The sequence below is a fragment of the Paralichthys olivaceus genome, chromosome 9 (genome assembly GCF_024713975.1).
Source record: "Paralichthys olivaceus isolate ysfri-2021 chromosome 9, ASM2471397v2, whole genome shotgun sequence".
In the NCBI taxonomy this organism is placed as follows: domain Eukaryota; kingdom Metazoa; phylum Chordata; class Actinopteri; order Pleuronectiformes; family Paralichthyidae; genus Paralichthys; species Paralichthys olivaceus.
This window is the reverse complement of record NC_091101.1, coordinates 14,699,483-14,721,970: the sequence shown is the minus strand read 5'-3', so window position 1 is coordinate 14,721,970 and position 22,488 is coordinate 14,699,483. Positions and strand designations below refer to the sequence as shown.

Genomic DNA, 22,488 nt, shown 5'->3' with positions numbered 1-22,488 from the left:
GGTTATGTTTTGCAAAAATAAACAGTTTATTCTGGTTTCACAAACCTGGATTTTTAAGGAAACCTGCATAAAATTCCTGGAGTAAGCGGGTCTGATGGAAACCAAGATATTGTTGCACATAAACACATCAACCATGAGAGGGTGAGAAATTGCCTGTAAGTACAGGAAGAGAGAATCCTGGATATTGTTGGGATCATGTAGCCTTGAGGGGAAGGAAAGGTAACAGGAAGGCCTGGCATTGGGGCGGAGTCTATAAAAGGGGGTGTAAACCTCACCTGTCCCTTTCTTCCTGTATTGAGACACACCTGAGAGAGAGCATGAGGCCAGCTTTTGTTTGGTGTGTGATATGGTAGGATCCTTTTTGTCTAAAAATAAAAATGTTTGAAAGCACGACTTTCATCGTGAAACTGTCGAACATGAAATGTATCTTTCACCTCATTCTATCAAAATTAAGATTTATTGTTTAATAATCATTGAACCTGTGTTTTGCTATGTTCCTCATGTGCATTGAGGGACTATTAGACTTCGAGTGATTGCTAAAGCCTGTCAGCCAGGGAGCAAGGTGTGCTTAAGCTTAATGGAAATGTTTAGTAGCTTTAACATTTAATTAACATGGCTGTTCATAAAAATAGATACTAGTTATCTGCATGTGGGGAAAAAGACGGCTCTACTTTAGCAAGGTGGATGTAATTTACATTACATGAAGTTGTTCTACGATGTAAAAGTGTTCTTTTGTATATCGGTGTGCTTGTTTCTTCACTGTTTTCCATCTTATTGTGCCTTTTGCTCATCTGTTGAGTGTGCCATGTTTTTGTTTGATTTTCTTGTGAGGGTCTTCTGCTGTGTTAATGGTGGACTGAGTGGTAGCCATCTTGCATGTGTTTTAGTGTGTGGCTTTAGTCATTGTAGCTTTCTATGAATAAGAAAATATCAGTGTTGAGCTTTTTATTTTTATGTTTTTCACATTTCTCCTGATGTAGCATTCGGATACCACACTGTTTAACCTCAATGGTTTGTTCATTAAAAATGATTTTTGTGATCTTTCATTGTGTGTTGCATTTAGGCCTTCTGTTTCTGCTGTTGAGTTGAATAGAGATGAGACATTTTTCATGCATTATAAATAAAGTATGTATACTTAAGCAGTGTCTGTTTCCACTTTATTCAGAGTCACATATACAAAGAAATGAACCCAAGGTTTTTCATGTTGCATGTAAACACCATCTATGATATTGTAGTTTAGAAATCGGATAAGGATTTAACTTATGCCAACTTATGCAAATTTTCCCTGTCGACCGTGCTGCTTTTGGACCGCAGCAGCAACCTTTTCATACTCCAGCTTTGACCTGTTCCATGAGGCACATTTGTTCTGTAACAGACTGTGTATTCTGCTCCAGATAACTAGCTCACATCTTGTTTCTTACGCTGCGGTGCAAAAAGGTTCAACCTACACAAGCTGTACTGATCTGCTTGCATACGTTCAAGCACATACAGACTGAGATGACAGCAGGTTTTAACTCGGTCAGTTATTTGCTTCTAAACCTGTTTAATTCACAATAACCAGAATTTAAACTGTTGAGGGTAATTATGTTTTTGAATGTAAAGCATTGGATAATACATTTTGAACATCCATAACAAAGATATTTTGTACATGTACTGTGTTTAGTCACTTTCTGTTCTTTTATTTCAGGTCAGCCCTGTCAGAAATGCTTCGCGTTTTCAAGGATCATCTTTGTTTCATTCAGCCTCCTGGGTTTGGACCATCTGTTGCTCATTTACAATCTGAGCAGTGAAATGTACAGTAGGTGAAAATGTTGTTTGATTTCTCATCTTCTGTTCAATTTGATTACCCACGAACTGGTCACCACTCCACTAATGGCTTCAGATCCACCTACAGTTTACTGACTGCTATTGAATCCAACAGATTTAATGCTGAGGGGGACAAGAGTCATTCCAGGAGAAGAGACACAGTACAGAACACTTTATAATTTACGAGTGTTCATGTTCATGTGAGTGCACCTGGAAAAATGAAATGTAAAGACACACCTGCATCTCAAACCAACTGAGCACTGATGGCACCCACCTCTGCCACAATATATTAGAGATAACAGAAAGAGAGAAAGCTGATATTAGTTTTTATTGAAATTGGTTATATTTTTATAATATATTGATCTTCAACAGGAGACAGGAGCCTCCCACAATTTAATTTTATAATGAATATAAAGATCTTTCTGATTAGTGATTGTGATGATATACACACTTGAACACGTAATAGCTTTAAATTTGAGATCTGTCATAGGTTTACATTTTTTTTCCATTTTCCTCTGATAATCTCGTTCTACAGCTCTTTTTAAATGGGCTCTTCAAAGCTGAGTCTGCAAAGCACATATGTTTTTTTCCCCCCTTCAATCATTTTTAACAGTTAGTCATTTATTATTGTAGGGAACTTGCAACAAAATGCTTTTTTAGTAATTGTGTGTTTTTGTGTGGGGTGCCTCTTTTTTTGAAAAACCAACAAGGACAAGTTTGACTTTTCTAACAGGATTACATTTACAAAACCACTCTTTTAAACTCTTATGTCTGTAATTGCAGCTGTGCTCATGTTCATGGATTTAAATTGATCGTTTCAATCACTTCAGCTTTAAGCATCATGCACCAACTGTTTTCCCCTTTAAGTCTCCACCTCCTTATCTTCCTGGCAGGGAGCACCATGTGTTGCAGGAACATGCTGGATTGTGTTCTGCGCTGTCATATTTCTTCTGCGGCGCATGTGTTTGTGGGCTCCATGCCTGTCAGATTGTTGTTGCTTATGTCTTACGTGCAGTGCTGAATCTTCTCAGCCTGCAGTAAAGATGACATGAGAGGCTTTGTGGACGAGAGGAGAGCCAACGCTTTTAGAGACAGAGCAGCCATGCATGTACACACCGTCCTGCACACCCTGGGCCCTGTATGGACCTTTTAAATTTTGATAAACCTACACACTTGCATTTCTATGGTTGAATTTTCCACATCATTGAAGTTTAGGCCGCCTCTGTTTTCCCATACAACTCCTCTGTCCCTTTGTATTCAAAGGATGTGCTTGCGGTTTATGAAATCCTGAAACTGAGAAAAGCATGCACTCTCTCATTGGATTTGCTCACTGAGACTTTGAATAAGATTTAAGGGCAATCCTGAGGCTCTGATAGAAACCCACCTCCTCTTTAAACATTAGAGCAGCAGCAGTGACCGAGCAGCAGGGACACTCAGAAGCAGTTTGAAGACATGCTCTGTTGCTGCAGGCCCCGTCACAACATTTGAGTTCAGCCATGATAAGGTTCCTACATTTTCTCCCACCCACTGGGAGCTCGGCAGGGGTGTACATGCCTGTTTTAGGAGAGATGAGAGGAGAGCGACAGGGTGTGTGGACGGCTTAAGAAGAAAGTCCAAAAAGGAACACTGAGGGAGAAAGCACATGAATAGAATAAAGGAAAGAAGCAGAAAGACGTTAGAGCACAGTATGGACTGAAAGGAAATCAATGATGATGGGAAACACAGAGAAGCAACATGAAGATAAGATGGAGGTAGAGATAGATGATGGGTTGCATTCATCCCTGCGTGTCCTGGAGGTCCCATCATACCGATTCTGTTCCACCGGAGTAGGACGGTGAGCAGCTGTGACAGGCGACCAGTCAAAAACCTGGAAAGTCCCATCTCGTATTGTCGGTCCAAGACACAAATGTCCCCGAGTGAAATTTGAATTTATAAATTGAATTTATGATAAAGATTAAAGCAGCAGGGGAATTGGCAACTTCACCGGGGCACCCTGTCTCTGACTGTGCCGCCTGCAGGCAAACAAACACGCAGTTAGAAGACGGGGCGGCTGGTGAGGAGGCCCTGTGGAGAGGAGGAAACTAAACAAACTTAATCCACTCAAATGATATACAGTAGAGCTGTTGGTATGCAGATACAGTGTGTGCTGAGACCCCAAGCAGTGTGCATGGAGGAGGAGGAGACGGAGTGTGGAGTGTGTGTTTGTGTGTTCTCACCTTGAAGATAGACGACGTACACACATGGAGGTGTGCACAACACATGGTTAATTGGATTATGATGACAGAGTGGCTTGGCTCTGGTAGACATCAGACATCATGGCTGCAGGAAGTGAACAAATGAATGATTATGCAAACATTTATAATAAAATAAACACTTGAGCACTTTGACTTCTAGAGTAAAAGCATTTTTATACTTCTGTCTTGCCAGGAACAAATGTGGAAAAGGACACAAATCCTCTGAAGTGACGACTCAGTTTTAATGCGTCAGGATTTAAAGGATTATCTTCAGATGGAGGATATATTTAATCTCCTTGAGGATTTTTTAATGTTGATATTTCACCTTAGATAGAACTGTTTTTGCCACTTTGTGCTGGTATCTGAAAAATATGAAGATTTTCTTGTTTGCAAATTGTAGAATTCATATCAGACAATCAAAAATGGTTGCAAGATGGCATTGATGATGTTACACTACATTCAATAGATTCATTCACTTTTAATTCTCTTTAATGGCTGATATGAGACGTCTACTGTAAATATTTCACTTTGTCTTTTATAGCCACCCCTCCTGTTTGTTAGGATTGACATAAGCCCTGTTTACAACCTTAAATCTGGTGATGAAGATTTATGTTGTCTTGAAGCCCAGAACCTGAGTGTGACGGACAAATCTGTCTTGAAGATGGAGGAGGAATGGTAAACTCTGAGGTAGCACAACTTCACATTTTCTCAAAGTTACACAATTGTTGCTTAATTTTCCAGCAACATAGCTCTTAAAAGCAACAGGCCCTTTTCACATCAACTGTTTGGGACTCGTCATTGCAGAAATTAACATGAACAATGGCAGCGAGGCAGCATGGACAATACATGACCCTGAAACTGAAGCTGCTTCATGGAATCCAACCATAGTTTCTTTTATTATTTACACCTTGTTTTGACACGTTGTCAATTTCCCTGATGAAAAAGGTCAACTCTCAAGTGTCCATGTTTCCCACAATCACTTTTTCAAAGCAGCCCCTACCTGACACTGACACTGACTATGTAATGATAATGTGCCATTTTTCCTTTCACTTTAATGTATTAGCCGTTTTCTGCCTCTGAGTGAAAGGAAATAGCTGCCCGGAAGGCAGAACATCAATCTAATATCTTTTGCTTACCTTTGCAAAATGGTTGTCACTCATGTACGCAAATTGTATGTGGTGGGTTAAAATACCTGTATGGACTTTTAATAGAATTATGAGCTGCTTTGGGGTAAAGTAGCTCAGATATTGTGTCATCACGAGTGTTTTAATGAAACAGTGTTTATCTTTTAAATTGTGTGTGTGTGTTCGCGGGATGTCTCCTTCGAGCCCCAGCAGACCCCACAGTGAGCTCTAAGTAGCTCTGATTAAATTTGGCCTCCCTCTGCTCCTCTCCACTGCTTTTAGGAAGCGGAGATAATGTTCATTAGGGGAGAGATGGTCAGGGAGTTTGGGAGGTGGGTGCTCGCATGTTGCTCGAGTGTGGCTGTAATGGGGAGAGATGGGAGGGTAATACAATTTGGTTGCATTTGGAGCTGTGACTTTGGGTTGATTTAATGGAGTGTGTGTTTGGGCAAAGTTCAGGTGAGGGATGGACTCTTTGTTCCTGCAGCTTCTCTTGACTGCACATGTTTGAGGGAGTCACATAATTCTGGTTTGTTGAGATGGTTGCTTCTCCCTACTCAAGGAACAGACTGACATTTTGGGACACTTCATTTATTTTCTTGCTGGATTTGAAGTTGCTTGCCATACTAGCAGCACATGGACAGATCAGAACATCATAAGTAGTAGAACAAATGAATTAAAGTAAGAACCAAATATGGTTGTTTACAAAATTATAAAAAATAATTAAAAACAGCAAGAACTATGTAATAACTATCTCAGCATTTATGAAAACACTTTAATTCAACCCCATCTTTAATTCTTCGCTCTTATTGGTATTGCTTTTATTAATTTTTTGTTTACTTCCTCTCTTCCTCTTCTCTGTGCTGTGAAATAATTAATTGCAGTCACTTTGTGGAGCACATTTAAATCCATGTCTGCCTGCTGTCGTCACATCATCCAAAGGGACCTCTGGGGCAGTGATACACACACACACACACACACACACACACACACACACACACACTGTTTACTCACAGGCTCCTGCTGTTGATCACCCTACAGTTACAGTTATTGGGCTTTTGCTGACATCTCTGTCTTTGTGTTTTGGCGAATACCGAATATAACTTGCGAATATAATTGATTTAATGATCGAGCCCATATTCAAAAACCTTTTGCAAGATCATGTTTCCTCTCCAACTCTACCCTGACCTTTGACTCCCCCCCCCCTTCCAATGGTAATGGACACATTTAGAGGATTTTATTTTATTTCAAATTGTGAGCTGCTAAGACTTAAAGGTTTTCATGCTTCCTGAAACCAATGTCATGACCCCTCACGTCATCTCACACTGTACCCTTAACCAAACTGGCTTCAGGGAGCACAACCACAAAGTGCTCAATGCAGGTAACAACTGAAGCCTCTGCTGAGTTTCTATCATAAGAAAGGCAAGGCAGTGTCATTTAAAAAGCACATTTCATACGGAAGTTAAAATCAATAAATCTGTATAAAAAGAAATCTGCTTCACGTAATTTCAATCTTTGAAGCATTTTATCTTTTTTCTCCAAATAAACAGATTAACTTTCTTTTTGTAGTTCTTGGCTTCAGTCCAACCACTCCCTGCAGCAGCTCCCTCCTGAGCTTCATAAAAGTGTCTTTTGATGAAGTCAGGGACATTAAATGGACGTTTGATTGGAGAGGATGGAGTAACCCTCAGGACAGTCAATGTTTTCCTGGGGGGGGGATCTCTGACTCTTGCCGCTTCCTGTTTGTTGTCTCACATGTCAAACTGTGTCCATCAAGACTGCACAGAGTGAAAGTGACGCCCGACGAGGGAGCGCACAGGGCGGGCAGGGCGGTGATGTGAGGACCGGGACGCTTAAATCTTTTATCTGTAAGAATGGTCGCTCCGGTGATAACAGAACTGGCGTGTATCCCCACTGGCTTCACTGGCTCCTGACCCATATTCCCGGAGAAGATCGTTTTGTATATCGCTCAGAAGGAATCTGTTCTCTGTGGAGGGTTGGTGGTGCGCGCACAGCTCCAGGAGCAGCGGAGGGGTCGTTGCATCCAGCCTCCTCAGTCAGTGCTCCTCTCTCCGTGCCTCAGTGACCGCTCGACATCTGCGGGATTCCCTGCAATGAAACCGCAGTAATCCAACCTGTGCTTCTCTTTTTCACCCCTTTTCTTTTTGATATTTACTTCACACCGAGGCGGGAGAAGAAGACAAACCAAGCCCCGGCTGCAAGTTTGCGTGTGTGCGCCGCACTGGAGGAGGGAGGGAAGCGATGGCAAACCCGGTGAAAGCAGCGTTGGCTCTCCTGGTTCTCAGCGTGGCAGGTGAGTAATTCTCTCAAATCCTCCAGGAACGGGACAGGGAGGTTTGACTTTGTGGGGCTTTACGCGGACATTCTCGGGCTGTCCACTATCAAAAATCTCTCTCTGGGCTCCGTCCGTGACATGTGATATTACTGATAAGTCTATTTCAGTCAGTGTTAGAGAATTCCTTCAATCTCGCATGTGCTTGGTAGTTTAAACACTGCTCCTGTGAGCTGAAATATAAGTATCTCTGTGTTTTAAACCTTTATATTTTGGGGGAATGTTTGAGCCTCATTTGTACATTATAAATAAGAGTGGAAAGTGGGAAAGCAGGCTCGTGTGAACTGGAAGTGGAATCAAACACGTGATTCGGCACGTAGCAATTAACTGAGTTGTTCCTCTTTACGCAACAAACACTGTGATATTCGAGATTGCCATTGCACACATTTCCCACAGTCTTCACTTATATTTTGACAATAAATCCAATAACTGCGTGTAACCATTTGGCACTGTGGTCTCCCCATGGCTCATTAAACACACACACAGGTTGAAATGCTCCTGGTGAAATCTTATATCATGTGGCCCTCACTGTGCCCTAATGGCCTGCAGTGTGCTTCAAGGCCCTCTGACGACGATGATGATGGATCTAAATGGAATGCGGCCCCACAGTGGACTCCTTCCACATGATGACAGCTAATGAGGAGCTGTCCGTGGTGCTGAAAGTGTCCTCACTTTGTTTTATACAGTCCATGGTCCACACACATTATCTGCTTCAACAGCCCCAGAACCCACTGTGTCTGCTTCCTCAAATCAATTCAGTGTGTTCAGATTGTGTTTCATTCACAGTGACTTGAGTTGGAGATTATCTCTTTTCAATAAATATTAAACGTTGTGTACAGATAGAAATATGAATTAATACGGGGGAAGGATATTTATAATAAAAACTTCAATACCAAGTGATTTAGGAAGTTCAAAGACGGGTTGGTCTCATTTTGGGAGTATTTTTCTTCTTTGTCATTCATTATGATGTGAAAACAATTATCCTGGAGAAAATACACCCCCACATCAAATGAGTTTACAGTGTTTATACATAACTAAATCAGTACACATGTGAAATTCATTTGTGGGAAATTACGTTTTCACTTTGCGGTCAAAGGTCAGTTTTCACTTGTTTCCCATATCAACATATATTTGCTTGTTTGCCTTTTGAAATTTAACCCCTCCATTTTATATATCCATCCTCAGAACTATGTAGTTGTATTATATATAATCATATGTTTACTTTTTGCTTTGTTACTTTTTGTCTGAGTAATTTCTTGCCAGGTTTCATCTAAAGAGCACATTCTCTCCAGATCAGGTTATCGGTTATGAGCCTTGTGCAGTTTGTGCAATATTTAAGTTAAGGAAGTAATCTTCTGGTTAATCCCCTCTCCGTCTTCTCTTCCCTCGACCTCTTTACTGCTCTTTGTTACAGATCTAAAACTCTTTCATTGTCGTGTGCTCTGACTACAGTAAGTCATTGCATGATAATCACCTCATCAGGCCAATCAAATCTTACCCTGTCTGTAACTGTAAAAAGATTAAATCCAGGCAGCAACTTTGTTTACATGTATTGTTCATGACCCCCTCCTCGTATTCTGTAACTTCTCTGCCGTAATCAGTTCCTCATCAAGAACTCCTCTATCTCCTGCCCTCCCTGTCTCTCTCAGTATCAGCTGCATGCTGGCGTAAACGTGCTAATGTGTGCAACAGCTATCCCTGATGAGATGTTTTGCTCATTAAATGTTTACACAATGCCTAGGAGAGTGAGAGGGGGCGGTTACACGCTATCTGCGTTTAGCATGTTGCACGAAACCCTCACATGACCCTGACTTGGCTTTTCTGCAACCCTTGGGTGAAACGTTATCCTGTACGTGGGTGGGCAGAAGTATGCAGCTCTAAATCTTGTCCCGGGGTCATTGTGAGGTTGTTTAACTCAAGTTTAAAAACTGCTTTCTCATAACCGTAGACGTGTTTGGTCAAGACAACTCTGTGTCAGCGAGTCAACACCTCAGAGTTAATTATTAGTCACCGCGTTGGCTCACTTGTTTGGCTGTTGCTGAGAGAGGCAGACATAGAGAGAGAGAGAGACCAATGTGGAGACAGATGTATTTAGAGGAAAATTAGAAGAGACTAGTACAAAATTAAGCAGCAGTAACATATGATGGGGAAACTGTGGGAGCTCAAAAAGGGACGTTTGAGAAGGCAAAAGCAAAGGAGGGCAGAAAGACACAAAACAGATGGATTAAAAAAAAGAAAGAAAAGAATTGTCTATTTTATCCTCATGGACAGGAGAACTGTCTGTGATGAACAGTTTGAGGGCAACCAACCAAGAGAAAATCCAACGAGACTCTCAAAAAAAAAACCACACACAGGCAGTGAGTGATGTGAAGTGCTTTGTTGTCACTCACAAGTGAATGGCACATGGGTGTCTAATAAAAATGACTGATTCAGGTCCTGAGTAAATCCAAAGAAAGCTGAATTGAACTGTTTTGGTCTCTGGAAGGCCACAGCAGATGGTAACACACTAAATAATTCACCTCCAAAAAAAAAAAGAACCTACAGGATGCAGGAATTTGGATGCGTTTTTTTTTTTTCTTTTCTTTGTACTCTGCTCTGATGTCAAACCATGTGCCATGACTCATCTACAGCAGCGTGTCTGACAGGTTCTTTTACTTGTTTGCACAGTTTCCATATGTTGTAATGGAGACTTTATGTGGATTCTCTCTGACTGAGGACGACTTGGAGAATAATATTTAATTGTGTTTGAGTCTCTGTGCTTGTGAGATGATGGCATTTTTATTTTAGCAGCAATGAATTATTGAGGTGTGGAGAGTGCAGACAGGAGTGTGTGTGTGCGCGTGCGTGCATACATGTGTGATGAGACCTGCTGGTAGACTCTAATTCTTCTTACATCAGCCTCATACGCATCTCATTTTCACCTCATCTAGCATTTCACCATTCACCGTCAAACCCAAAACCTTGACATCACTTTGTATGCCCTCTATTGTGCTTCTTCACCATCCACCGTCCTTTCCAGTGGTCCCATGACATCATTTGTCCTTCACAGTCTATTAATTTTTTGTGCTGGGTTTATTTTTATGCCACTCCCTTTACAATTTTATGGTGGCATGACATCTATTATTTCTCGAAGGCAGAAATCACAGGAAGTGAGTAGAAGTCAGGAGCCACTACACTACGGACAGAATAAATATAATACCCTTTTAAATATGTGAAATTTAAACTAAATCTACTTTATTTACACAGTACCCTTGAATTGTGTGTGTGGGGGGGGATCAGCAAGAGATTTTTAAGTTTTTTTTGTTTATGTCTTCAGCTGATCTCATTTTAATTTCCCACTGGATAAAGAAGGTTCTCTCCTGAAAGGAAATGCAATACCAATGTTGATTTGTGATATTTAGGTTGCTAGAGTGGTGGGAAAACCTTCTCCAGCATCACACTTTCTCTTTCTTTTTAGCTACAGTAGGTCTCTAGTCATTTTATTAGAATGAACACTTTTTGAAAGGGACTACAGTGCATCCATGCCATAATTGATTTATTAAGAATTTATGAAAGGTCACAACTGGAGTAGATTAATAAAAAAAAACAGACAAAAACGTTAATGATTTAATAATGTTTTCAACCATATTATTGCCACATACTCTTTTAACTCAGTGGTTTGTCCTATTGTGCAATAGATGTTAAAACTAGTGCATTATAGTGGTTCATTGCTTCACAGCAAGATGAGTTCAAACCTCCAACCTGACTGTTTCTATCACTGCTGCAGTTTCATCCAAAAGACTCAAAAAGATGTGCTGGTTACCTGTCGATGGGACTGAATATTTATCTGGATAAATATTAAAACTGCAAAATGAGACTATAAACATTTATGTATGATCTGAGAACAAACACTTGTAGTGAGTGTCAAGTAATGAATTATTAAGCTTCAGATTAAGTTTGTTACTCTGATCGAAGTGCTGACTATACAACTGGTTTGAAAATGGGATCTGGTGAACTCAAATTTTTATATAATATAATGGCACCCAGTAGAGCATATACTATATATATACAGTACATCTGCCAAGTGCCAACAGCCATAAATTCAATCAAGCTGCAGCAAATTTAACACACTCATAGATATCAGTTCCCTGGGGAAAATGTTTAAAAACTCCCTCTCGCAATGTAAAAAAATGAAAAAATCATGGAGCTGGCCTCTGATCGGGATCCCCAAAAAACATTTCATGGAAAATATATCCTCATCAGAAGAAGTAATAAACATCTATCACATGCAAGTTTTTAAAGCTGTTTAAAACAGAGGCTCTATTATACATTTGTGTAAAATCAGTTAACTAGTCCGATGCAATATACATTTATTGAGGCTTTTTGTTTTATTTTAGCAGCAAAGATACTTATTACAGTAAGTTCCTCACGTATTGTGACATTTATGGCTGCTCATCTGTTCATCACTGCTTTGTGGTTTATTATCTCCTGCTCTTATCGAACCTTTTAATAAAATTCATGAGAGCACAAAGATGATGAACAATGAGCGAGACCAAAAGGATTAATAGAAAGTGTTGTCTCAACTCCCGGGCCGCTAAATAGCTCAAAAGCTAATTCGCTTTTAATTGGTACGAGAAATCTGTGTTCCAATACGAAGCAGTTTACACTCTTACTGCACACAAACAATGAGTTAGTGCTGAGCTGTGAGCCCCTCACGCTCAAACTCAAGAATCACTGCTATTTTCCATTAATCATCACCATAATGCGACATGATCCTATTTCATTTTACCAGATTATAATACACTAATCTGAAGATTGTTTTGTCTCCCATCCTGCTGTTGCCGTTGTGTGTGTTGTCCTGTCTCTTCTCTGTCTAATCCTGACAGACAGGACTGACAGAGTGCTGTGTTTCAAAGCCCTCTGAAGACGTTTACCCTTGAGGCTCAGTGTCATGTCACAGTTGCTCAGACGCTGGACATGTCTCGTCCTCCTCAGATGGAGGTCCAGGAGAGGTTAATGTAGAGTGACCATGTGTAGAATACACCTTTTCCTGCTGCAGTTAGAGCTCAGTGTCTCCTCTCCTCAGTTTCATCTTGACACGTGTCGGGAAACCTTTTTTTTAAAATCTTGTATAGATATTGATATGACAGCCGGGCGCGTAGCTGAAACTCAGTGTAAGTAAAGTGCCAAAATAAACAATATTCATAGTAAAGCTGCTAAGTGCACAGTTTTGAGATGTCGGCACAAAAGTACATTGCTGATGTCAGATCAGAAGTGTTTGCACAGCTATTTCAATACGAGTGGTTGACTGAATCACTGTATGTTGTGGCTGAAATGAAACCACTGCCAGATCTAATAAACTGTGCAGTGATATGATGTAATGGAATGACGTCCTTGTTCTAAATGAAGTTTAGTTGTCTACTGGCAGAGATCTTGTAGTTAATGTTTCATCATTTTCAGTTGGTTCTAGGTTCTAAAGTCAGACCACGGTTGTCCCTGTTCTTGCTGTGGTCTGATAAGGCCATGGATGACTCACCTTAAAACAGCCATCACTTCACAAACACCACAAAATCGTGACCTTCCTTCTCTAAGACACCGGCACAAAGTCCTCCTGCACCTGAATGAATCACTTGCTGACTCAGTGTTCCCCTGAATATTGAATACTGAATATAATTTTGGTTGTTGTTTCCACACGTGGATCTAGACGGGTAAACGTGAGGTTCCAGGATAAAATTTAAACAAAAGTTATGTGACACACAGTTTTAAAGTTTTAATTGAAAAAACTGTTTTATATTCATTAAAAATAAGACGTACTCTAAAGGTCTACAACTCTGGCAGAGTCCAAACCACTGTCACTAAATCTATGTGACCCGGTCAGATGTTCTTTGTTGCTCTCATGGCTTTGGGTTATCAGCCCCTGTGTTTGTGTGTGTGGGCAAATGTGACTCATTATTTGTAATATGAACGTTCGATTGCATGTATTATTAACATTCAACATATGCAGTGAAATGCCTGAGTGGTAAGTCGTTTAGCTACAGAGAATCCTTGTATTGTGTGTGAGCGTTGGATTGCCCACTCTCTTTCTCCCTCACACACACACACTCATTACATCTGAGGATATGCAGCTGGGTACATTGCTGCAGCACCTAGTTATTGAGACCCTACAGCACGAGATTTAACCATCGCTTCACCAACTACTGCTCCAGGCGTCAGTGTGTTCGTGCTTGTTGGGGGCTTCTCTCATCCTGATCCCGTTGATAAACGAGCGGTCAGCAATGACCAGGGAGCTGAGTAAGAATGCAGTTTTAAAAGTCAGAAGTTCACATGTTATTGTCAAGTGTTTCCTCACTTTAGTTCTTCAAGAGTTGTGATTCATTCTCATACTCAGTGAACCAGGTTACAACACTAAGTTTTAAAGATCAAGTCTAAAGTTCTGAATGAACCAGCTGCTTTTCACCTCTGTTCAACTGTTCACTGACCCTTCAGGCTTCATCCATCCGCAAGAAACTCATTATTAGACCCACGATTTATTTGACATCAGAGCCACTTTAACCTGTTCACTCTGACTCAACAGAGCAAAACATATGTAGATTAAAACATTATGATCCAGAACTGTGGAGCTGGAAAGTTCAACACAAGGTTACTGGCCTAATCGGAGGTTTATACTCATGCAGAGACGTGTGTCCAGTCACCACGTAATCAGATGCACAGCGACAATGAAATTAGAATACTGTATTGCTTTCAATATTTTTTGTTGATGCAGTTGTTCTGGCTGCAGTTTGGTATTTTTGGCAAAGTGTTCATGTGGATGAGACTAGATAATAGCCAGATGGTATTTTAGCTTAAATGGAATAAATAGTTTTCCTTCATTATCTCACTTGGTTGCATGTTACATGCAATATACATATTACAGGTTGTGATCCAATGTGCATAGCTGGTTTTAAAAGGTTATGTCTTTTGTGTGTGTGTTTTCAGCTGCCTCGTGTGCAGAGGTGGAGGAGCGGCTGGTGAGTCACCTGTTGTCACCGGAACGCTACAACAAGCTGATCAGACCAGCGGTCAACAACAGTCAGCAGGTCACCATTTATATCCAGGTGTCTCTAGCCCAGCTGATCAACGTGGTGAGGAAACACGCACATATGCACGCACGCACAAGTCTGACAACACATTGGTTGATATCACAGAGGGAGTCTTCCCCATGCCGAAGTTTCCTTGAGCAACATACTGAACACCGACCTGCTGAAAAACTGCTGCCCATCGATGCACTGTATGTATGTGTGTGTGAATGGGTGAATGGCAATAACCCCTTACTGTAAAGTGTTTCGAGTGGTCATCAAGACTAGAAAACTGCTAAATAAATACAGACCATTTATCATTTTAATCCACTGATTCGGCATATTCCAAGAGCACTGATGATGGAAATTATCTGAGGAATAAATCCTGCAGATTTACTGTTTGGACATCAATAAACCATCTTTGTCTGCGTGTGTTTCAGAATGAGAGGGAGCAGATCATGACCACAAACTGTTGGCTCACTCAGGTTTGTGTCTTAATTGTTTCTCCTTTATTTTTGTGTGTTTTTGTGAGGTCAGGCCACGATAAAGCTCTTCCTCGTAGTGGCACAACACACCAAACACATTTGCACAAGAAATGTCTGTGTGCTGCTTTGACCTCCACTAAAGAGATGTTTCCGACCCTGTTTGTTTGTTGGTGGATTTGTTTAATTAAATTTTGGTGCAAATCCTGATCCAAGGAAATAATTTATGGATGCTGATGATAAAAAACAGACACATTATGGTAACTGATATATATGAATTTGTAAAATTTCCTGGAACTTGATTGAATTTATGCAAACTGTTGGGCCTTATTGGAGGTTTTTACTCTACTGAGTAAATTTAAATTTTTTTTTCCAGTCAGAAACTGACTGTCCTTGAATTTGTTTGCATGTCATTTATATGCATGCGTCTGTATTTGTGTGTGCTTGTGTTGTGTAGCTTTTGAATATATTCATATTGCTGCTTTGACTGTGCACTTGGCTCTCAGGTATGGAATGACTACAGATTAATGTGGGACCCCGAAGAATACGAGGGCATCAAGAAAATCCGCCTCCCGTCACAACACATATGGCTGCCAGACATTGTCCTCTACAACAAGTACGTCTGCCTCATGACACACAGACACACTCATTGTGTCTGTAAAATGATAAGTGATTCAAAAAACAGACCTGTAATAGTCACAAAAAGCCCAATTTCCTAATATCCTCTTATTCCCTATATCCTCTTACCTCTCCTGCCTTCGCCCCTTGTCACCTCTTACAGAAAAATTAACACAAGCTTTAAAATCATGTTAACACAGTCCAGCAATTATCATGAGACAGATAATTGCTGATCTTTCAAGGGATAAGAGATGGCAGATTTTGCAGATAGAAAGTTGTGGAGAGACTGTTTTTGCATATTGAGCATAAATGATCTGAACACTGGAGTAAGACTATTTTTACTTTGTGTGCACATCTAAACATCCTCATGCAGCTGTGATGGCTGCAAGGAAAAATCAATACAGGAGAATCTCCAAGCTGTAATAAGTTATTCAAGGAGAATTTAGCTGCACTCCATTTTTCCACTGGAGCGTTTACTGACAGACTTTGTGTCTGTACCCCACCTCATCTGTCAATCTGTACTTGCTGATGAAGACTGTGCGATATCATTAATAAGCTCAAGACCAGCAACCAAATAGATCTGTGTGTGAGAATGTTTTCTAAATTCCTCTGTCAAAGATTAAGTGTATGATGCACACCTGATGGTGTAACAGGCTCACAGCTGTGTGGAGCTGTTGTGTTCTGGTCATCATCAGTGTTACCTCACCGTTTATCCCGGCCTTGTCAACATTAAACTTTAACGAGCACAGATTTCTGGTCAGCTAAAGACCATGTAAGGAGCAAAAATCCTTGAGAGGCCAAATGATGGGATATGATTAGCACTACTTCCCCACTTCAGGTTCAGGTCTCCAAGTCAGGGGGTGCAGACCCACAGTGAGCAGGTGGGGGCCTCTGCATTTTTGATTAGTCTGCATATTCACAGCAGCCCCAAAGCATTAGAGACTAAGTGTGATGGTTGGATTCCTGACCTACTTTATAATTGATAGGCCACTTATCTATAATGCATCACCTGCAGCCTTGGTGAGACGAAGAACAAAAAGTCAGGCTCAGCAGATTTGAGGTGGTGAGGGGGGTGGGCAGTTGTTGCCATGTTGCTGGCTTGTGTCCTGGGGTGAGTTCTTCTCCTGAGATGATAAAACGCATCCTATAACTTTTCACAGAGCTGTTGCATGTGCCACGTCAGCTGCAGACGCATGGTGTCAGACAAGAGATCGTTTTCCCAACGTGCCATCAGTTAGTGCAGTAAATTCATTTACTCAAGTCAGCTCAGCTGTTTGCCTCATGATATTGCTGAGGGACAGAGTCCAATGTTCATGCTTCAGCATCACTTGCTCATCAGCTGCATGACTGACGTGTAACACTCAATTCAGTGTGTGTTGTAATTATGATCTTACACTTCTCACTATTAGTTCACGTTCAACCTAAAGCTGCACTATAAGGCCTGAGGGCATGTTTTGCATCCTGTGCTTGCAAAATCATGAAATAAGATCCAGGAAGTCTGTAATAGAAGCACAAGTCTTATCAGATGCCAAAACACTCCACTGTGCTTTTTATTATTAGGAGGAAGCTCCAGCACGATTATAGCATTGCACTTCAGTGGCCAATGCAACATTTAACCACATGATGTCAGGTTTAGTGCACATGCGTACTTATGCATGGTTACATTTTGGCTGGGTTCAAAGATCACGTAACCATGGTTTCCATGGTGGCAGGTTTAAGTATATATAATTAACCACACAATCAAATGTTAGACGTCATCAAATTGAGATAACCTGTCAGCCAAACATCTTGTCCCACTCCTTAAAACTCTTACATATTCAAATGTTTGTTATGAAAAATGTCCCCTCATGGCTTTAAAATGTTCTTAAATGTAAGACTACACCTTGAATATGCTATTATGACCCACTTCTCTGCCCCGTCTCCCCACCCTCACATCTCACCTGCATTGAGGAGCCTTTTCAAACTACTGAGCCCTGCCCACAAGTTGACAGGATTGGTTTCTTAGTTTTGTGACATCACAAACTCTGTGTTAGGTTGGAAATACTAAGACCTGCATTGACTGTTTATTTCAGCTTAAAATAAAAATGAAGGTGTTCTCTTGTTTGTTACTCAATGCATGAGTTGCACCTTAAATGTCACTATGGCAACGTGGACCATTTGCTTTTTTTGTCTCTGATGTACGACATAAGCTTAAACATATATATGAAATTCAACAGGAGGAGCATGAGACATCCTTCTCATGTCTCTGTAATATGCTGTGTGCCTTGAAGGACTGAAAAATAGATAGAATTTGTCATTATCCTTCCAGCAGTCCGCTTTGAGTGCTTTGACTTTACCGTTGTCCTTTTCTTTTTCACTTGTTTCCCACTTTTTCCTTCCATCAGTGCCGATGGGACCTATGAAGTCTCCTTCTACTCTAATGCTGTGGTTTCCAACAACGGTGAGGTAGCCTGGCTTCCACCAGCCATCTACAAGTCTGCTTGTAAAATTGAAGTCCGTGACTTCCCCTTCGACCAGCAGAACTGCACCCTTAAGTTTCGCTCTTGGACCTACGACCACACGGAGATCGACCTCATCCTCCTCAGTGACTTTGCCTCACGTGACGACTTCAAACCCAGTGGCGAGTGGGATATTGTTTCATTGCCTGGACGCAAGAATGAAGATCCTGATGATATCAGGTACCTGGACATCACCTATGACTTTATCATCAAGAGGAAACCTCTGTTCTACACCATCAACCTGATCATACCCTGCATCCTGATAACATCCCTGGCCATTCTGGTGTTCTACCTCCCATCAGACTGTGGTGAGAAGATGACTCTCTGTATCTCTGTCCTTCTGGCCCTCACTGTGTTTTTACTCCTGATCTCAAAGATTGTACCACCTACGTCTTTAGCAGTGCCTCTGATCGGGAAGTACCTAATGTTTACGATGGTGCTGGTCACCTTCTCCATCGTTACCAGCGTTTGCGTGCTCAACGTACACCATCGGTCCCCCAGTACACACACCATGCCTCTCTGGGTCAAGCGTGTCTTCTTATACCGGCTCCCCTCTTACCTCTTCATGCGGAGACCCGGTAGCTCCAACATTCGCGAGAAGTTCCGGAAAAAACACCAGCAGCGATCTTACTCTGACCAGAAGCTGCGTGGAGCAGACGGTGGGATGGGAAGCACTGTGGGAATGGCAGATTCCTCCTCGTCCTTCTTTGTCAATGAGGATTCCGCCAAACGCTACGGCTGGAAGGTCAGCGACTTGTCAGAAAACACAGAGTTCAGAAAGAGGATGACTCTCAAGTCTAACATTGATGTGGAGGATGCAGTGGACGGAGTGAGATACATCGCTGAGAAGATGAAGAGCGAGGATGATGACGAAGGGGTAAGGAATTTGATTTCAAACATACATCAGCCTGTTGGTCATTGTGAACAGGTTTGTATCCTGATTAGCTCAAAGCTCCACCCACTGCCTGTTAGGTGTTTCTGTAAAATGTTATTTATTTATTTATTTTAAGTAATTAGGAAATTATTGTATGAGAATAAATATTGCATTTTGTAAAACACAATATGAAGTATCATAGGACTATGACTCTTCTGTACCAAAATTGATTCCTTCATGTAATTTTTATCGTATGCGTTCTATAACTTACAAAACTTTATTTTTGTCATCAACTCATTAAATCCTTGCAATATTGTGTTGGTATTATCAACAACTGAAGTATGTATTGTGTAACTTCCTTTGTCTCTGCAGATCATTGAAGACTGGAAGTATGTAGCCATGGTGATTGATCGTCTCTTCCTGTGGATCTTTGTGTGTGTGTGCGTGGTCGGGACGCTCGGCCTCTTCATGCAGCCTCTGTTCCAGAGCTACAACACCCCCATTGTTGATGACATGGACCATAACTGAAACTTTTTGATCCCAACATGACCCAGACATTAACTTTGAGTCCCCCCCTACCCTACGCCCTTGAAACAGAACTCTAATAACAATTTAACACAAACTCACACGTCCGCCTCACATGCCACTCTCACTGGGAAATGATTATGATGCACTTTAGCCCTCAACCACCACCTGCTCTCCTCCAAAACTCCATCCCCTGCCCTCTTCATCCTGCATCATCGTGACTCATCTGTCATTCACAGAGGAACTATAGGATCTATTTCAGATTACTTAAAGGATTATTCTGTTTTTTAACCAACACATTTCATAGTTTTGGCCATTATACAGTAGACAAGATTTATGAGCATTATATTGTTTATAATTGCTATTTAGTTTTATGGATTTTATCTTTATGCACAGCAGATATTTCAAGAGGGAGGGAGAGAATTCATGACACAAATGGTATCATCAACATCACAGTTTACAGATTGACTTCCTGGTTCATAATCACAATCTAAAGTTAAAATAAACCATAATTATCTTTTAATTTAAAACGTGAAATAAAACCACCTTTCAGCCATGACACTGTTGCTTGGGGGATAAATATATATCAGCATTTTCCAGTGGGTCACCCGTCACTTATCAGAGCTTTATCTGCCCAACTGCAACTCAGGACTTTTTCTGTTTAGAACAGGCTTGTTTTGCACTTTTGTCCTGAACCATCTCTCTGTATCTAAGTCTAATGGCCCTACAGGTCACTGTGTGGCCAGCATGCATACGACACTGTTTACTTATTATAATTTCTGTATTTAAACTCGGAGAGAAAACGCCCAAAGACGGACAAAGCCTCAGAGAGCCTCTGCAGATAAGCGTCTCACATCGAGGCACATCAAGAGTCCCTCCTATGTACTGTATGTAGAAGATCAAGTCTTATATCCTTTTGCCTAAAGCACACATGCTGTATGAATTTCTTATATTTGCCTTGAAAATTAGGACACAATACAACAAACTGTTGGACTGTTTACACCTCACTGTGAGCCTGGTGAGACAAACTGATCATATCCATGTCAAAGTGTTGTGTAAAATGAAGGGGGGTTATTACAGTGTAAACAATACAAAACTAAAACCAATGGCCATAAGGCTGTTGTTGATCAAGATGCCTTTTTAGTTAAAGGTACATTATATGCTCGAGTCATCAAAGCCAAGCTTGACAGTATCCATCACCAAGGAAACCAGCAGCAATAATATTGTACAGTATTTTATACACTGACCGTGAGCAAATTAACCAACAAGTCTGACTCTTCACTTGCTCTGTCTTCATCAAACTGTACTTGTTATTATCGCAGCCTGTTATCAGAAACATTACTTGAAACCGTGCTCTATAATTATTTGTACTATAACTGGTCTACGAAGCGACAAAGGGGACATGGGTGAAAAAAAAGATTAAAGTTTCACCCTCAATCTACACCGGTGGAGTTACTAATTACTACTAATAAAAATCCTCAGAATTATGCTAAATCATATTTTTCTAAAATGTGTGTATACGCAATACTTTCTGGAAATTTTAATCTGTTTTTAAGCCCATGTTACCTTAAGGGCTCCGTTCTGGTCACCATCATAACGCACTTGCTGTCACTGCTTCCAATTTAAGCGAAGGAAAAAGTGTACTAATCCAGCTGCGTTCTTTTTTCCAGTAAATTCAACTAAATATAATTTAGTTTCCTCAAAGTGGCCAATAATGTTGCGTGACTTGTTGAATTTTTGTCTGTCTCGACAGTATCTAAAGATGGACAGCATGACTCCCCAAAAGTGAAGTCAAAGTGTCTAAATCCCGCGGTTTAGCTGCTGTATAGGTCACACCCCCCACATCCTCCATGTTAGTGAGGAGAACATGGACCAAACTTTTTCTCAAAGATGGATTGTAATTTTAGGCAGTTCTGGTGATGTTTGTTCAAATGTTTAATGCTTCCAGTAAATCTGGTTTATAATGGGGTCAAACATCATGATTGACAGCTGAGCCTGACTCACGATTGGTCGAGCAAGTGTATCGGTGGGAACTCTACCGCAGCTCCCCCCTCTTATCACTACTGTGCAGACTCTGGCTCCATATGATGTCATTGGTGCCAGATGGCTGCATTCCTATCCAGCATTCCTATCTGGGAATATTTGACTTTATTTCTGGTGGAGACACGTCATCCATCTTTATATTCAGTCTGTGGTCTTGACAAAAAATACAAAGTATTACAAGGAGGAACTGTGATGGTATGTGATGTCTTGCTAACTAGATCAATAAAGGGAAATGAAAGCAACAAGCAGACCTGATTAATCTCACAGTATTAGTGTTTTAGAAGTTGCAGCATATTGTAGCAGTACCCGTAATGGTCATAATTAAAGTTGCTAATGAGAGAAAAACTGAGATTTGGAAACAAAGTTACCAACAAAAGCTACATTAGAATATTTTATAATGGTATTTTATAATCCCAATTTTCCAAATAAATTGTAATTTCTGTTTCCATTAGTGTCAGAATGAATATTTAAAAGTCCATGATTTGGTTTGAACTCAGAAACTGCTGATGCCTTCAGAAAAGACTCTTCCCTGTCTCAGTTTTCCAGTAAACATAATTTTACACACACACACACTCAAACATTGACTTAATGCTATAATATAGTGACAGCCACTGAATTGGAGTCGGGTTCAGCAATTACCGCTCTGTGCCCCCACCCGCCCCTGGTTTGACTCGTATATTAGATACTTGACATCTGCATCAATTTCCATTAAGAGAGAGACTGCTTGAGGTTGTGGAGGGTAAGAGGGGTGATGGGATGTTGTTGTTGGTCTCTTGGAGGTCCGGAGAGTTGGATATTGATTATAAATGTCTAATTTCTAAAACATCATAAAATGTTTCTATTATTTTTCTGTTGCATTAGTGTCATTCATGATTGGGCCAGATGATTATTTTTTAA

General features: G+C 40.8%; 1 protein-coding gene across 3 annotated transcripts; it reads left to right on the top strand.

Moving 5' to 3' along the window:
* Positions 1-295: 295 nt before the first annotated feature.
* LOC109628102 (neuronal acetylcholine receptor subunit beta-2-like) lies at positions 296-21,836 on the top strand. Of its 3 annotated transcripts, XM_020085035.2 has the most exons (9): positions 296-349; positions 1,688-1,798; positions 1,922-2,006; positions 7,352-7,478; positions 14,472-14,617; positions 14,992-15,036; positions 15,540-15,649; positions 18,036-19,026; positions 19,396-21,836. In XM_020085035.2, exons 4-9 carry the CDS (start codon positions 7,427-7,429, stop codon positions 19,549-19,551), a joined length of 1,500 nt encoding a protein of 499 aa, XP_019940594.1. In that variant the 5' UTR covers positions 296-349; positions 1,688-1,798; positions 1,922-2,006; positions 7,352-7,426; the 3' UTR covers positions 19,552-21,836. The 3 variants fall into 3 exon arrangements, with proteins under 3 accessions (XP_019940594.1, XP_019940602.1, XP_069387989.1); XM_020085043.2 differs by lacking the exon at positions 1,922-2,006; XM_069531888.1 differs by lacking the exons at positions 296-349; positions 1,688-1,798; positions 1,922-2,006; positions 7,352-7,478; positions 14,472-14,617 and adding an exon at positions 14,662-14,763.
* The last annotated feature ends 652 nt before the right edge of the window (positions 21,837-22,488 follow it).

What these genes read in the sequence shown, in the direction of transcription:
- LOC109628102 (XM_020085043.2), top strand. Translation starts at nt 7,427, where the DNA reads ATGGCAAACCCGGTGAAAGCAGCGTTGGCTCTCCTGGTTCTCAGCGTG. An exon ending in CCTGGTTCTCAGCGTGGCAG is followed by an intron (nt 7,479 to 14,471) that starts GTGAGTAATTCT and finishes GTGTGTTTTCAG; the next exon opens with CTGCCTCGTGTGCAGAGGTG. An exon ending in GACATTGTCCTCTACAACAA is followed by an intron (nt 15,650 to 18,035) that starts GTACGTCTGCCT and finishes TCCTTCCATCAG; the next exon opens with TGCCGATGGGACCTATGAAG.